This window comes from Erpetoichthys calabaricus, chromosome 8, assembly GCF_900747795.2.
Source record: "Erpetoichthys calabaricus chromosome 8, fErpCal1.3, whole genome shotgun sequence".
Classification (NCBI taxonomy): domain Eukaryota; kingdom Metazoa; phylum Chordata; class Cladistia; order Polypteriformes; family Polypteridae; genus Erpetoichthys; species Erpetoichthys calabaricus.
Genome location: NC_041401.2, coordinates 3,389,985 through 3,405,584, shown reverse-complemented (window position 1 = coordinate 3,405,584; position 15,600 = coordinate 3,389,985). Strand labels below are relative to the sequence as shown.

Below are 15,600 nucleotides of genomic sequence, written 5' to 3'. Positions count from 1 at the left end.
TACATATGCATAATAGAACTAACTATTTTACATTACAGCGAGTAATTAAGCATAGTAAAAAATAGTAAAACGTAATAAATTGAAAGAAAATGGTTTCATTTTGCGTTAAGAGGTATTCATTGAGTTATACATTTTCATTCTGTTTGGCTTTGAAATTAACATGCAAATACTTCTTAAACTTACACTTTTACTGTAAAACGTCAGTTAAAACAATATTTGGAATTAACTTTTCGTCAATATCATTTTGAATTTTGATTCTGTGTTTGGAGTTACTATGTGACACTGCAGTGTATAACTGCCTGTAAGTGAATTTCGTTTCTTTCTCTCTAATAAATAAACCAACTTTTTCGAATGTTTGACCCTGTGATTTGTTAATTGTCTTTACAAAAAAATACTAACGGGAAACTGTAAATGTTTTAATACGAATAGCATATCAAGATCTCCTTTGGTGTCTAATGTTATCTGCGGAATATGTACTACATTACCTTGCTTGTCGCCTGTTAAAATTTTACATGTCAGAATTGTTCGAATCAATATTGAATACAACTAATCTTGTCCTATTGCATAGCCTATCATTCATACATAAATTATGCGCTAACATTACAATACATCCTTCTGTCAACAGTAATTTAGCCGGTGGAAATAACCCGACGGTGTTAACGGTTGTAGATTTTCTACAGGATATTGTAAGTTGATGTTTTCCTCTTCCGCACCATCACCACCAACTGTTTCAGCATAGTCTATCGATACACATTTAACCATTTTGCTGTGTAACCGATCGACTATTTCCGCGTTAATTCGTTTGACTTCATCGTTTCTCGGTGCTAGGATTGTCCATGTACTCATTTCTTTTGTTAATAACCCTTCGGGATAAAATTCTTCAATAAGACTTGGACATAATAAGTCTTCTTTTATTGGGAATTTAAAATGAGGAAAATGTAAAAATTTATAAGAGCTGAGAGCGCAGGAACCGAGTCTAACAAAAGCATTCACAAGAATGAGAAGTGAGAGGACCGCGGGTGTGGGCCGTGAACCGGAAATGGTTGAGAGGAGGGCGGGACTTGAAAAAAATCTCTTGGCAAAAGTCTTGTCTTAAGATTTTCTTTTAGAACAGAGAGATGTATTATTGATAGATATTTTTGTAAATATTTTTTTGTATATATTTTAAAGAAATTATTTATTCTATTATTTTACGGTCACTGAAAAATAAGCCAAAGCAATCTCATTTTGTTAATATAAATGAACTGTTAACACCTGTAGTCTATCGTTTATTTATAAAAATACACTTTGATATAGGACATAATTCTTCTATATGTCTGGTTATGCAGAAGCTTAGTGTAAAAAGTTTTTTAAAGGGATAAAGGAAAAAAAAAATGGAATCGGAATCAGCTGATCAAGTGACACGAAATCGGTGATTAGAGAATCCTTAGTTGCTACCGTTTTTATTATTAATTTTATTTCTTGCTATATATTCAGTCAGTCAGTCATTTTCCAACCCGCTATATCCTAACACAGGGTCACGGGGGTCTGCCGGAGCCAAACCCAGCCAGCACCGGGCGCAAGGCAGGAACAAATCTCCGGCAGGGAGAAAATAGTCTATTCATTTAACTATCCATCCATCCATTATCCAACCTGCTGAATCTGAACACAGGGTCACGGGGGTCTGCTGGAGCCAATCCCAGCCAACACAGGGCACAAGGCAGGGAACCAATCCTGGGCAGGGTGCCAACCCACCGCAGGACACACACACAAACACACCAAGCACACACTAGGGCCAATTTAGAATCACCAATCCACCTAACCTGCATGTCTTTGGACTGTGGGAGGAAACCCACGCAGACACGGGAAGAACATGCAAATTCCACGCAGGGAGGACCCGGGAAGCCCACCGTGCCGCCCTTCATTTAACTATTATTTATCAATTTACAGTATAGTTCTTTACGCATCTTGCACTTGTCCAGTGTTTATGTAAATGCTCACTGCGGTCCTGGTGAACGTTATTTCATGCCACTGTATACTGCAATACGGTGTATGGATGGTATGGTGATAAAACCACTTAACTTGACTTGATGTGTCTGAATTAGAGCAGTTCTGCAAAGAATAGTGGGTGAACACTCCTCCACAGAGATGTGAAGGAAAGAAATAAAATTCTAGGAAGTGTTTAATACCTTTAGCAGCAATAATTAGAAATAAAGTACTGGAACTACAGCATTTACTAACTTTGTTCCTTGAATTAAGGTTGTAATGACTTGACAACTAGTCTGTGTTCACTCAGCTTCCCCTTCTCCAACACTGTATTTTCTCTAAAGGTCTGAGGATATTTATTGTGTAAAACGTGCAAAAAAGACATTAGGAAGGGGAAAATACCGGTGTACCTTACACAGTCTACTTCTATTTCAGTTACAGTATTCATCTGTAGTGCTGTTCACATATTGATGGCTCGGAGTTCTTACTCATATTTACAGTTATAACCCAGGCTGGCACATGATAAAGGAGCCTGGAACCCGTTTTAAGCAGCGTCAAATGTATTCAGGTGAAGGTCACAGGAAGCACCCACACACGTGTGGTTAGTTTCATTATCTGCATGCTGCAGAGGAGTGACGCTGTCGTAATGACTGGAGCTCATCAGCGCATCTGAATTAATTATCTGCATAAGAAAGGAGCGTGTCCATGAGAGTCATGTGCCTCACCTAACAGGCACAAGTCTAGAACAGGACAAAAAAAAAAAGGGGACCAAAGGTGACAGCAGGGACAAACCTCAGGAGGGCAGATGGCCAGGACTGAGCTGGAGTTACAATTTTAACATTGCATTTTAGGACTGACCATTTAAAGTCTGCCTATTAAATAGTAAGCAAGTTATTTTATGTCATAAATTATTGGCTTTCAAAGTAATTTAAGTAACTAGTGACTGATGGATGGATGGATGGATGGATAGATACTTTATTAATCCCAAGGGGAAATTCACAATTAAAATTCACGAGTAGTGCAGCTGCTTCCCCCTTAAAAAGAGGGTAACGTTGATTATGGTTTTATCCACGTTATTTATTATTATTATTTTGTGGTTTTCCATCCTTTCCTAGTTTCACTTCAGTGTAGACATAAAGAAGTTAAATGTGGTTTTAGTTTTTGTTTGTTTCCATGGGAAACAAATAGGAGGTAAAAACAAAAAACTTATTTGCTCGATTAGCTGCTGGCGTGATCTGCATCTCACGTGGCACATCAAACATTTAAAAGCCTGTACAGCAGCTGTTCATTTGTCTCACTGCCTTGTCTCTCTTCTCCACCAGACATGCTCTGCATACTTCTGTCATATCACATACAGGTGCTGGTCATAAAATTAGACTATCATGACAAAGTTGATTTTTTTCAGTAATTCCATTCAAAAAGTGAAACTTGAATATTAGATTCATTCATTACACACAGACTGATGTATTTCAAATGTTTATTTCTTTTAATGTTGATGATTAGAACTGACAACTAATGAAAGTCCCAAATTCAGTATCTCGGAAAATTAGAATATCAATTAAGACCAATGCAAGAACAGGATTTTTAGAAATGTTGGCCAACTGAAAGGTATGAACATGAAAAGTATGAGCATGTACAGCACTCAATATTTAGTTGGGGCTCCTTTGGCCTGGATTACTGCAGCAATGCGGCGTGGCATGGAGTCGATCAGTCTGTGGCACTGCTCAGGTGTTATGAGAGCCCATGTTGCTCTGATAGTGGCCTTCAGCTCTTCTGAATTGTAGGGTCTGGCGTATTGCATCTTCCTCTTCACAATACCCCATAGATTTTCTATGGGGTTAAGGTCAGGCGACTTTGCTGGCCAATCAAGAACAGGGATACCATGGTCCTTAAACCAGGTACTGGTAGCTTTGGCACGGTGTGCAGGTGCCAGGTCCTGTTGGAAAATGAAATCTGCATCTCCATAAAGTTCGTCAGCAGCAGGAAGCATGAAGTGCTCTAAAACTTCCTGGTAGATGGCTGCGTTGACCTTGGACCTCAGAAAACACAATGGACCAACACCAGCAGATGACATGGCACCCCAAACCATCACTGACTGTGGAAACTTTACACTGGACCTCACGCAACGTGGATTCTGTGCCTCTCCTCTCTTCCTCCAGACTCTGGGACCTTGATTTCCAAAGGAAATGCAAAATTTACTTTCATCAGAGAACATAACTTTGGACCACTCAGCAGCAGTCCAAAGGCGAGATGCTTCCGACGCTGTCTCCTGTTCAAGAGTGGCTTGACACAAGGAATGCGACAGCTGAAACCCATGTCTTGCATACGTCTGTGTGTGGTGGTTCTTGAAGCACTGACTCCAGCTGCAGTCCACTCTTTGTGAATCTCCCCCACATTTTTGAATGGCTTTTGTTTCACAATCCTCTCCATTGTGCGGTTATCCCTATTGCTTGTCCACTTTTTTCTACCACATCTTGTCCTTCCCTTCGCCTCTCCATTAATGTGCTTGGACACAGAGCTCTGTGAACGGCCAGCCTCTTTAGCAATGACCTTTTGTGTCTTGCCCTCCTTGTGCAAGGTGTCAATGGTCGTCTTTTGGACAACTGTCAAGTCAGCAGTCTTCCCCATGATTGTGTAGCCTACAGAACTCGACTGAGAGACCATTTAAAGGCTTTTGAGTTAATCAGCTATTAGAGTGTGGCACCAGGTGTATTCAATATTGAACCTTTTCACAATATTCTAAATTTTCTGAGATACTGAATTTGGGACTTTCATTAGTTGTCAGTTCTAATCATCAACATTAAAAGAAATAAACATTTGAAATACATCAGTCTGTGTGTAATGAATGAATCTAATATACAAGTTTCACTTTTTGAATGGAATTACTGAAATAAATCAACTTTGTCATGATATTCTAATTTTATTACCAGCACCTGTATATTCATATCTTCAATCTCTTTTCGCGTTTACCTTTTCATCAATATCACATTGAATTTTGATTCCGTGTTTGGAATTATATTGTGACAACGCAATGTGTAACTGCCTGTGAGTGAATATCGTTTCTTTCTCTCTACACCAGGGGTCCTCAATCACAGTCCTGGAGGGCCGCAGTGGCTGCAGGTTTTTGTTTTAACTCTTTTAGGGCAGATGTTGACTTTTGTCGACAGGAGGGGTTGAAGGCTAATGTCGACAAAAGTCGACATCCAGGGATAGGGGGCGACAATCAGCTGTTAATGGCGACAAATCTCACTGTCACGTCACAGGCATTCCCTCTGTGCTTGGAGGAATGCTAGACTCGTTGACTTGGCAACTATACATTTCGCAACTCACGCACACGCAAGGTTAACAAAGGCAAGATGGCACCGACATGTGAAAAGGCAGCGAAGCAAGTGCAGAAAAGAAAACACTCGGCAGACGATGTTTTGCGCATTATCGCGGAGTCAGACTCTTGATTTTTCAGAATTGGACTTTATTGGCAGTGATCAGGAGATCGAGCAAGAGAGTGAGAAGCAGGCATCAGCTGATCAGACACCAGCTGATGCCGTGCCAGCGGATCTGCTGCCAGTTGAGTGCCTTCGCGCAGCCGATGCATCTACGGCAAGGTTCGCATGGGATAAATAAACAGACATTGATCCGTTGAAAGCCGATCTGGCTACGGAGTTTACAAGACGGCATGGCTTGCTGTTGGACACGACAGATCACCAGCTGCTGTACTTCAGGCTGCTCTCTCCTGATGCTGCTTTTCAGCTACTGTCAGACGAGACAAACAGGTAGGCAGAGATTTTTTTTGAATCGTGGGCTGCGTTTGCATCGCATTCTCATTTTTCAAAGTGGAAACCCACAACGAAAGACGAGATGAAGCGCGCTGTGGCATTACAAATAGAGATGGGACAGAACTGGTGATATAACTTCAGGAAGCATTGGTCCAAACGTGTTTTGTCCCCTGGTGGCTTAGGTACGTGCTGCTGCAAAGTTTTATTCACTTCTGTAATAAACAGAAGCAAATCCCATGGGGTGAGCCAGACTATAATGCCATACATAAAGTTCATAAAGTTGCAGAAGATGAAAAGAGGTGACAATACGGTTTTCATGCAGGCAGAAAACTTGGTGGCAGTGGCATGGCACGATGGCAAATGGGTGACTTGTCTCTCTACAGTACACACTAACAATATATGTGAGAAAGTGCAGCAACAGACAATTGAAAAATAGGCACCAAAGCAACACGTATTGTAAGGAGTGCAATGTGGCAATGACTGAAATTGGCTGCTTTGAGCGAGATCAGACTTTGCTGTGTAACATGTATGTGATATGTATGTGAAATCATAGAGTATGCAGGCTCATACAACATGCAAGACAGTAACATTTGTCAAAAGGAAATATTTTTTGTTGATTTGATATGTTAAACAATTGCTTTGTGTTCTTTTTTGAAAAATGTTAGTTTTTGGAAAAATATTCAGCCCTGGGAGAAAAGAAACAAAAAAAAAATTAGCCCTAAAAGAGTTAACTCGATGGCTTAATTAGAAAGCAACTCTTGCCAATAATTTAATTGCAGGGCTTGTGAGTGCTTTAACTCTGCTGTGTCAGGTAATTCTCATATCTGAGATTTTCTTCCCCTTTCTAAGGATATCATCCAAATGATCTGAAGGCTAAAATGGAGGAGTAATTCTCAGTCCTTCACTTTTTTTCCTTCACTTTCCTTCCAAGTATTTAATTAAACCAACAGTGCATGATGAATACACACAGGTGGAAATGGTAACTAGCTAAGTTGAGGAATGCTGCTCTCTTTTGTTATTGCTAATTAGGAGCAATTAAAAAACAAGACTCCAGTTGTTTAAGACTAAAATAAGAAATAAGGATTCAAAATTTTAACGAGCGAGACCACTAAAGTGAAGCAGAAGTGTTACTTGAGCAATATGTGCTTCTTATTAAGCAACTGGGTTGGAGTAAAAACCTGCAGCCACTGCGGCCCTCCAGGACCGTGATAGTGGATCCCTGCTCTACATGAACTGTGCCCGACAATAGCATTCACACCAATGAGAAGTGATTGAACGGTGTGCGTGGCTGTAAATGTTTTATATGTGGGCGGGACTTTTCCAAATCTCTTTGCATAAAGTCTTATCTCACAGGGCTTAAAATTCTCTCTCGCGGGATTTCACTTTCACCAAACAACAAATCTTTTAATTCTCGTGGATACGCCTCTTCATTGGGAAGACGGACGACTTTTTTTTTTCCCTGATGGCAACACGAATTAGACAAGTCTCCGACTTAAAGTTTAAATCCGAACAATATCTCTTTTCCGTTATTTCACCAAGTAATAATTTCCATTTGTTTGCATTCATGCCATCTTTACGATCCTTTTTTTGAGACTTTCGACGTACGGTCAGCGGACCGAGGTTTGAACTCGGCCTCTTGAAATTGTTAAGGTTGCAGTGCTAACAAAACACGATGCTTCTATTTTTTTCTTGGCCATTATATCTTGTATTTATAAACTTGTACGGCACAAGTTTTATATTGCCTTTATAGGAAGAAGCAAACTGATTAAATTTTGCCGTCACTCTTCAAATAACACCCCCAGATTAATGCTTTATGTTGAGGTTTATTTGCAGATTTTCGAGTGGCTAAGCAGCTAGCCTTTTCCTGTTAGAGAAGTTATTGAAGAGACAGAAGTAATTTATAGGTAGGTTTGGAGCATGCAATGATAGCATGTTGCCGGTAGAAAGCACTTTAATTATTTCTCTCTATTATAAAAAAAAAAAAAAAAAAAATCTTGGAAGGGGCATGGTGGCGCAGTGGGTAGCACTACTGCCTCACAGTTAGGAGACCTGGGTTCGCTTCCCGGGTCCTCCTTGCGTGGGTTTCCTCCCACAGTCCAAAGACATGCAGGTTAGGTGGATTGGCGATTCTAACTTGTCCCTAGTGTGCGCTTGGTGTGTGGGTGCCCTGCCCGGGGTTTGTTTCTGCCTTGCACCCTGTGTTGGCTGGGATTGGCTCCAGCAGACCCCCCGTGACCCTGTAGTTAGGATATAGCGGGCTGGATAGTGGATGGATGGATGGAAATATTTGAGGGTTGGAAGGACACAAGACATGATTTTCTCAGAGAGACACTTTCACGTCCAGAGAGACGAGTCTTTGTGCCAAAAGATTTAAACGCACCCAAGGCCAGAAATAAAAGACAAAGAGTTGATGACAAAGTAGAACATCGTAAAGAATTCAAAAATGTTGGTGCGGTACACATGCAGGGCAGGTTAGAGATAATGGAAGTAGGAAAATTTGAAAATCTCAAAAAACTGATAATAAAGATCGCATCGGCGCAAACATGGAAATTATTACTCGGTAAAATAACAGTACAGCGAAAAAGATTTAAAGTTTAAATCCAAACAATATATTCAATCAGAGACTTGTAGATCGTCTAATTCGTGTTGGCAGCAAGAATTAAAAGATTCCAAAAACATTGACGTGGTATGAAGTCCCGTGAGGCGGAGACTTTTAACATGAGATTCTTTCAAGTCATGCCATACTTACGACTATTTTCAAACAAGACCGCGGTCAACTAACCTCAGTCATGTGAATGCTTTTGTCAAACACAGTTCCTGTGCTTTCAGCTCTTATAAATTTTATCAGGACAATAATTTTATACGTTCTAGATGACATGTCAACAACTAAGCGAAGAAGAAAGAGCATGGACAAACATTCGAGAAAATCGTTTTATTTATTAGAGAGAAAGAAACTATATTCACTCACGGGCAGTTATACGTTGCGTTGCTGTAGAGGCGTTTATCGACCTCTTGAACCCTCAGGTACCACTCTAAACACCAGGTAAAAGTACAATTATTATTTATTAAATAATACAGTGCACCAAGCACCCTCCAGTCCACACTACTCATATAATCAATAAACCAATCACAAATACCAATCCTCCTCTCCCAGACACTTAGCCACCCTACCTCCCAGCTCAGCTCAGTGTCTGGGCTTTCCCAGAGTCCTTTTATACCCCCTGACCCGGAGGTGTTCCTGCCCAACAGTCCACAAGTCCTTATTACTTCCGGGTCAGGGTAAAAGTCCTTTTCTTCAACCTGGAAGTACGTAATTTCTCCTGCTCACGTGACCAGGACGTACTTCCGGGTTATAGGGCACATAAGAGTCCACGAGCCTCCCTACAGCGGTGGTCCCCAAGGTATCCAGCAGGGCTGTGTATAAAAACTACAAAGTCCATGAGACCCTGCTGGAATTCAGGGCACGTCCATGCTGTCGGGAGAGCTCCTCCTGGAGGCCTGGGGGTGAGGGCCGGAAACAACAGTTGTCACGATGAAAGTCCAAACATGGAATCAAAATTCAATGCGATTTTGAAGAAAAGTGAATTCCACATATTGTCTTTACAAAAGTTTTAAAGTAAAAGTGAAAATAATGCATATGTAACAATTCCCATGAAAATAACAATCTCTTAAAATTGTTAACCAAACCCAGGGGTTGGCAAGTGAAGCGAGCAGGGGGCAGAGCCCCATGGTATTAATAAATAAATAAAAAATGAAACCTCTCCTCCATCTAAGTACAGTATTCAGACCCTTTACTGCGGCATTCCAAATTGTGCTCAGGTGCATCCTCTGTTTGATTTATTTCTCCTTGAGATGCGTCTTGAACTTGAATGGAGCCCACCAGAGGGCTTAGTAAATTGACAGGACATCATTTAGAAAGGCACACATGTGCTCGGGTATGGAAGGTTCCACAATTTACACTGCATAGGAACTAACTAGGAAAATAAAATCCGAACACATCTCTCCAGTTCTGATGTCACTACATTGGTTACCTGTGCCATTTACAATTTACTTTAAAATATGGCTTACAAAGCTTTAAATCATCTCTCACCATCCAATATCTCAGAATGTCTTTCACCTTACACTCCAAATCGTAACCTTAGATCTTCAAATGAGGGTCTGCTTAGCATTCCAAGAGCTAAACTTAAAAGATGTGGTGATGCGGGCGGCCTTCTGCTGTTATGAACCTAAAATCTGGAATACAAAATCACCAGACTGATATGGTGGACCACTTTAATAAACTGCTAAAACCCCATTACTTTAACATGGCTTTCTCAGAGCTTCATTTTAGTGTAACCCCCGATATTAAGGCATATACAGAGTATCATAATCATTAATGGTAGCTCTAAAATCCGTACTAACCCCTACTTTCTCTTCTGTTCTTTTTCCAGTTTTCTGTAGTGGTGATCTGCACTACCACGGTTCTATTCAATAAGGGCGCGCACAAAAAGGCGAGCTTCAAAAGGGCGACCTCAATTGGGCGCGGCGAATAAAGGCATTCGTAGATAATTTAGATTATAATAGATAGATAATAATAGTAGATAATAATAAATAATAAAATATCTACGTGGCATTGCACATAATCTACAGCTTCAATTGTAAGACACCAATGAGTAAGAGCAGAAAACAATGAAATATAGAGAGCTTTAGAAATAGTTCGTTAGAAGTTTATGCATTAATTAATTGGATGTTTTAATATTCTTGCTTTCGCCTTTTTATATGTTCAATCATTGCCTTTATCTAATAAATTTTCTGTAATAATTTTGTTGTGTTTGCCTTTATTCGCCGCGCCCAATTGAGGTCGCCCTTTTGAAGCTCGCCTTTTTGTGCCCGCCCTTATTGAAGGATACCCACTATCACCACCTGATCAAAGCACCGTGATGTCCTACACTGATGGATTGAAGGCCAGAAGTCCCCATGACTGTCACCATCAAGTTCTTCCATGTGAATCCTGAATACCATGAGGACTGATTGAGGTCATTGATGTTAGGTAGAATGCCTAGAGGAGGCTGGGTGGTCTCATGGCCTCGGACCCCCTACAGATTTTGTTTTCTTTTCTCCAGCCGTTTGGAGTTTTTTTTTTTTTTTTTTTTTTTTCTGTGTTCCCTGGCCATCTGACCTTACTTTTATTCTATGTTAATTAGTATTCCCTAATTTTATTTTTATAATTTTTCTTTATCCTGTAAAGCACTTTGAGCTACATCATTTGTCTGAAAACGTGCTACAGAAATATATATTGTTGTTGTTGTTGTAATAGGTAATGGAGTGTAGACTGATGGCAGCTGTCTCCATCTACAACAAAATTTTAAAAATAATTCCAACCACATTACACACAATAAACACCTACATGCTGTTAATTTACTTATGGATAACTCTTGCCATATGTATATTTGTACTTTTTTTTTCTGCTGCAATTACAGATCAATAAAGTTTCTATCAATCTATCAATAAACTGCAGAAATGCCAATACTTTCTGAATCCTTTCGGCTGCTCCCATTAGAGGTTATATTCTATAAAACAATTACTGAAGTGTTCTCACACTGCACTGACCCATTGATTATAATTTTAGGATTTCACAGATATCTTCACCCCAAAGGCTGAGCTATTGTCCAAAAGCTTACACATATACTTAACAAATGGACCACAAGTCAAATAAAGTATTAAGATAAGGTTAGGCTGGCGAGTCAGAGACAGTGATTAATGCTTTGTGGTGTACACTCCGTTATAAGTTCTCAAACTTTCAGGAGGGTCCCACAGAAGTGATCCATCGCGTGCATTCACCTTGTCCAGGTCAAGATCTCCAGATACACACTCTTATCTGACAAGAACTTGTATCAAGGAAAACAAAACTAACAAAAGTAGAAACTGGAGACACCAGAACCGCAAGATGTGACACAAGCTAAAAGGTGCAAGAACACCACTGGAACTTGTGAAACTGAATTTAAAATGTAATAGCACTTCTATCAGCCAAGAAAACTGGGATCAATCACCCTGATCACTACATATCTCTGCCTGACAAACCAGCACCAGGACAGACCAACGGTGGGCTCACTTTAACCACCTGTTATGGCTCGAACGTGGCAGAACCCAAGGGGACCGAAAATCCATCCATCTAATTAGTACAAAGCACAAGCTAAAACCGAGTGCGTGGTGCTAGTGCGGGAGCCAGACCGGGCACAAACCGAAGCAGAAACCTAAGAGTACTGAGCGGACCGAGGTAAGCCGTCACTCCTTCCCGAGGCTTCAGAACAGATGGGTCGGCGAAGCACGGCGATGCCCGGCCGCGGGAGCTCGTAGTCCCATTCTGTATCCCGGGCGATGGCGGGGGAGAGAAAGAGAAAGAGAGGGGACTCGGATCAGGTCGGCTTCTTCTCCCGCTGCATGCCTCTCTCCCGGCTCTGATTTTTTTCGCGGGCTGAAAGTTTGCCCGTGCGGCCGTCTGCGGGGACCTCGCGTACCGCCCCCGCCACTTCCACACCATCGCCCGCGAGCTAAACCCGAGGAGCCCATGAAATCCCCAATCCCTCAGCACTTACCAGCGATGTAGTTGGTCCATTTGTGCAGCACTCCTTCCATAGTTCACTGAGCCGCTTTAAAGAAGAGCTTCGACCCCCGCCGGCCAGAGGCGACCTATCAGATGACGATCGCTTTGTTACTCAATAAAGTGGGGCTGAGCGCCGGGCCCAGGGTCGTCTCTCGCATCTTCGCCTTATTCTTTCGAGGCCCCTTTCTGATGATTATAACAATTCTTTTATTCCAGTGCCCACTAATAATTGGGTTCTGTTTGCTGCTGCCGTTGCCTTTTTTCTTCTTTCTCTCTCGAATTGACCCCAAGCCGCAGATCACTTCCTGGAGTAGAGCTAACGGGAAAACAAGGGGCGGGAGGAAGGGCCCAGATTGACGTTGTCCACAGCCAATCAAACACAATCAATCCCTTCACGTTTCTTTTTAAAGAGTCCGCCATGCCTACACGTTCCTGTTTCGATTTATTACATTCAATTCATTGAATAATGAGAGTGTCTTTACAACCTGTTTACGTTTGATGACGAGTATTGTAATCGTCCAGTAGGTATTTATGTCCAAAATAAAAATGGATATATTTCGTGATTTTTATGTCCATATTTGGACAGGCACTCGGTTGCCGTGTATTTTTGACTAACTGTTCCCGTATGAGTGAGCGCTGCGATAGACTGGCTTGGTGCTGGTGAGATACAGTATAATAGCCCCCAAGCTTTAAAACCACTGACTCTGATTTGAATTAAGCAAGTCTAAAACGGTGGTTTTGTTTTTAGCAGCATGGTGGCGCAGTGTTCAGAACTGCTGCTTTCCAGCGTCACAATCCTCTGTTCACGTTTGTTGAAAAGACTAGCGTCACATCCAGGGATGGTTGCCAGGCCCGGCCTTAGGCATAGGCAAAGTAGGCAACCGCCTAGGGCCCCGGATCGACGGCGGCCAGGCCCCCCGGCCCGCCCCTCCCCTCGCAATGCATTCCAAAAGTTTCAAATATCCCAAAAAATAAAAAAGGACAAAAAAACTAAAAAAAGAAAAAATACAACAAAACTAAGCTGGGCTTAGCTACATACCGCCACGTGGTGCCCAGTGGAAACAGTTCAAACTGGCTAAATTGTAGCAGCTAACTACTCCAGGCGAAAAAGGGACGCAGGGTGATGACCTCGTAACGTTACAAGAAAATGTCTCCTTGGTCTAATTTTCACGCATTTCACAGAGCTTCCAGGGGGGCCCCTGGACCCCCCTTTCACCTAGGGTCCCATAATACCTAAGACCGGGCCTGATGGTTGCTGCCTGGCACAGACTGACTCTGGCCAAGAGTACCCCTGCAAATGATAAGAAGATATGGAAAATTAATATATATACAGTATATAAGGATTTACTATAATTACTGTTGTCTGTTCCTTTCTTCAACAGAACACACTGCTTGATCCTAATCAGTCAGGGCATCAGGAATGGCCATTGAGACAACTTTGCTTACCATTGGCAACACACTACAGCAGGCTAGAGCTACCAAAATATAGACAGATCTCTCCTCTGTCTTCAACATGGCCCACCACCAGATCCTCTTTGCCACCCTCTCTGACCTTGGCATCTCCTTCGCATCACTGGAACTGCCCAGTGGTTTGAATTCTACCTCTTGAGCAGATTCTAACCTGTGTGTCCTGGCATAGAGGACTGTCAAATGTGCACCAGGCAAGCACGGGGATGCCCATGGATTGGTGCTGGCCCTCTTCTCTTCTGTCTGTTCACCTCCTCATTACACCCTATCATCAAGTACCATGGTGCCACTTATCAGTGCTATATATGCCTGTCATTCCCTTCAGAGGACCTCATGGTATCAGGAAGAATCTCTGCATGCCTTACTGATACTGTAATTTGGATGAAGGATCACCATCTTCAGCGCAACTTGGCAAAGTAAGACTGGCTTGTTATCCCAACTCATCTATCCATTCAGCAGTCCATCTCTGTTCAGCCCAGCCCATGATTACCAATGCCTGCCAAGTCAGTACGCAACCTTGGGGAGGTGATTAATTAGATTAGATTGGATTCAGCGGGTTGGAAAATGGATGGATGGATGGATTAGATAATCGTTTTAATTCCAAGGAGAAATTCAGATACATACAGCAGCAGGAACATAAAAACAAGGACAAATAATAGCCAATCAATCAATCAAAATGATACAGTATGTAAATAAAAATAAATACATAAAATAAATAAATAAACATTGTTCATGCAGATATGATATTTCAAAATAAACTTAACGAATGCATTGAAATGCCTGATAGCAAGCAGGCTGGCAGAAAAGACACCCAGAGCTATTTCTTTGCACACCAGACTGGAATGAGCAAGCATGTACGGTCAGGGGATGTCATCGTGAAAAGTAAAAAAACTAATAATGATAACATCCATCCATCCATCCATCCATTGTCTCCCACTTATCCGAGGTCGGGTCGTGGGGGCAGCAGCTTGAGCAGAGATGCCCAGACTTCCCTCACCCCGGCCACTTCTTCTAGCTCTTCCGGGAGAATCCCAAGGCGTTCCCAGGCCAGTCGAGAAACATAGTCCCTCCAGCATGTCCTGGGTCTTCCCCGGGGCCTCCTCCCGGTTGGATGTGCCCGGAACACCTCACCAGGGAGGCGTCCAGGAGGCATCCTGATCAGATGCCCAAGCCACCTCATCTGACTCCTCTCAATACGGAGGAGCAGCGGCTCTACTTCTGATGACTGAGCTTCTCACCCTATCTTTAAGGGAGAGCCCAGACACCCTGCGGAGGAAACTCATTTCAGCCGCTTGTATTCGTGATCTCGTTCTTTCGGTCACTACCCATAGTTCATGACCATAGGTGAGGGTAGGAACATAGATCGACTGGTAAATTGAGAGCTTCACCTTGCGGCTCAGCTCCTTTTTCACCACGACAGACCGATGCAGAGCCCCCATTACTGTGGATGCTGCACATATCCGCCTGTCGATCTCACGCTCCATTCTTCCCTCACTCGTGAACAAGACCCCGAGATACTTGAACTCCTCCACTTGGGGCAGGATCTCACTACCAACCTTGAGTGGGCACTCCACCCTTTTCCGGCTGAGGACCATGGTCTCGGATTTGGAGGTGCTGATTCCCATCCCAGCTGCTTCACACTCGGCTGCGAACCGATCCAGAGAGAGATGAAGATCACGGCCTGATGAAGCAAACAGGACAACATCATCTGCAAAAAGCAGTGACCCAATCCTGAGTCCACCAAACCGAACCCCCTCAATGCCCTGGCTGCGCCTAGAAATTCTGTCCATAAAAGTTATGAACAGAATTGGT

General features: G+C 42.3%; 1 protein-coding gene across 1 annotated transcript in view; it reads right to left on the bottom strand.

The window, feature by feature from the left end:
- Positions 1-12,653, bottom strand: part of plekha3 (pleckstrin homology domain containing, family A (phosphoinositide binding specific) member 3) — a 72,015-nt gene extending 59,362 nt beyond the window's left edge. Inside the window, exon 1 of the mRNA XM_028806197.2 lies at positions 12,314-12,653. Coding sequence (XP_028662030.1) covers positions 12,314-12,353 — 40 coding nt within the window. The 5' untranslated portion in view covers positions 12,354-12,653. The remainder of the gene's footprint in view (positions 1-12,313) is intronic.
- Positions 12,654-15,600: the final 2,947 nt, after the last annotated feature.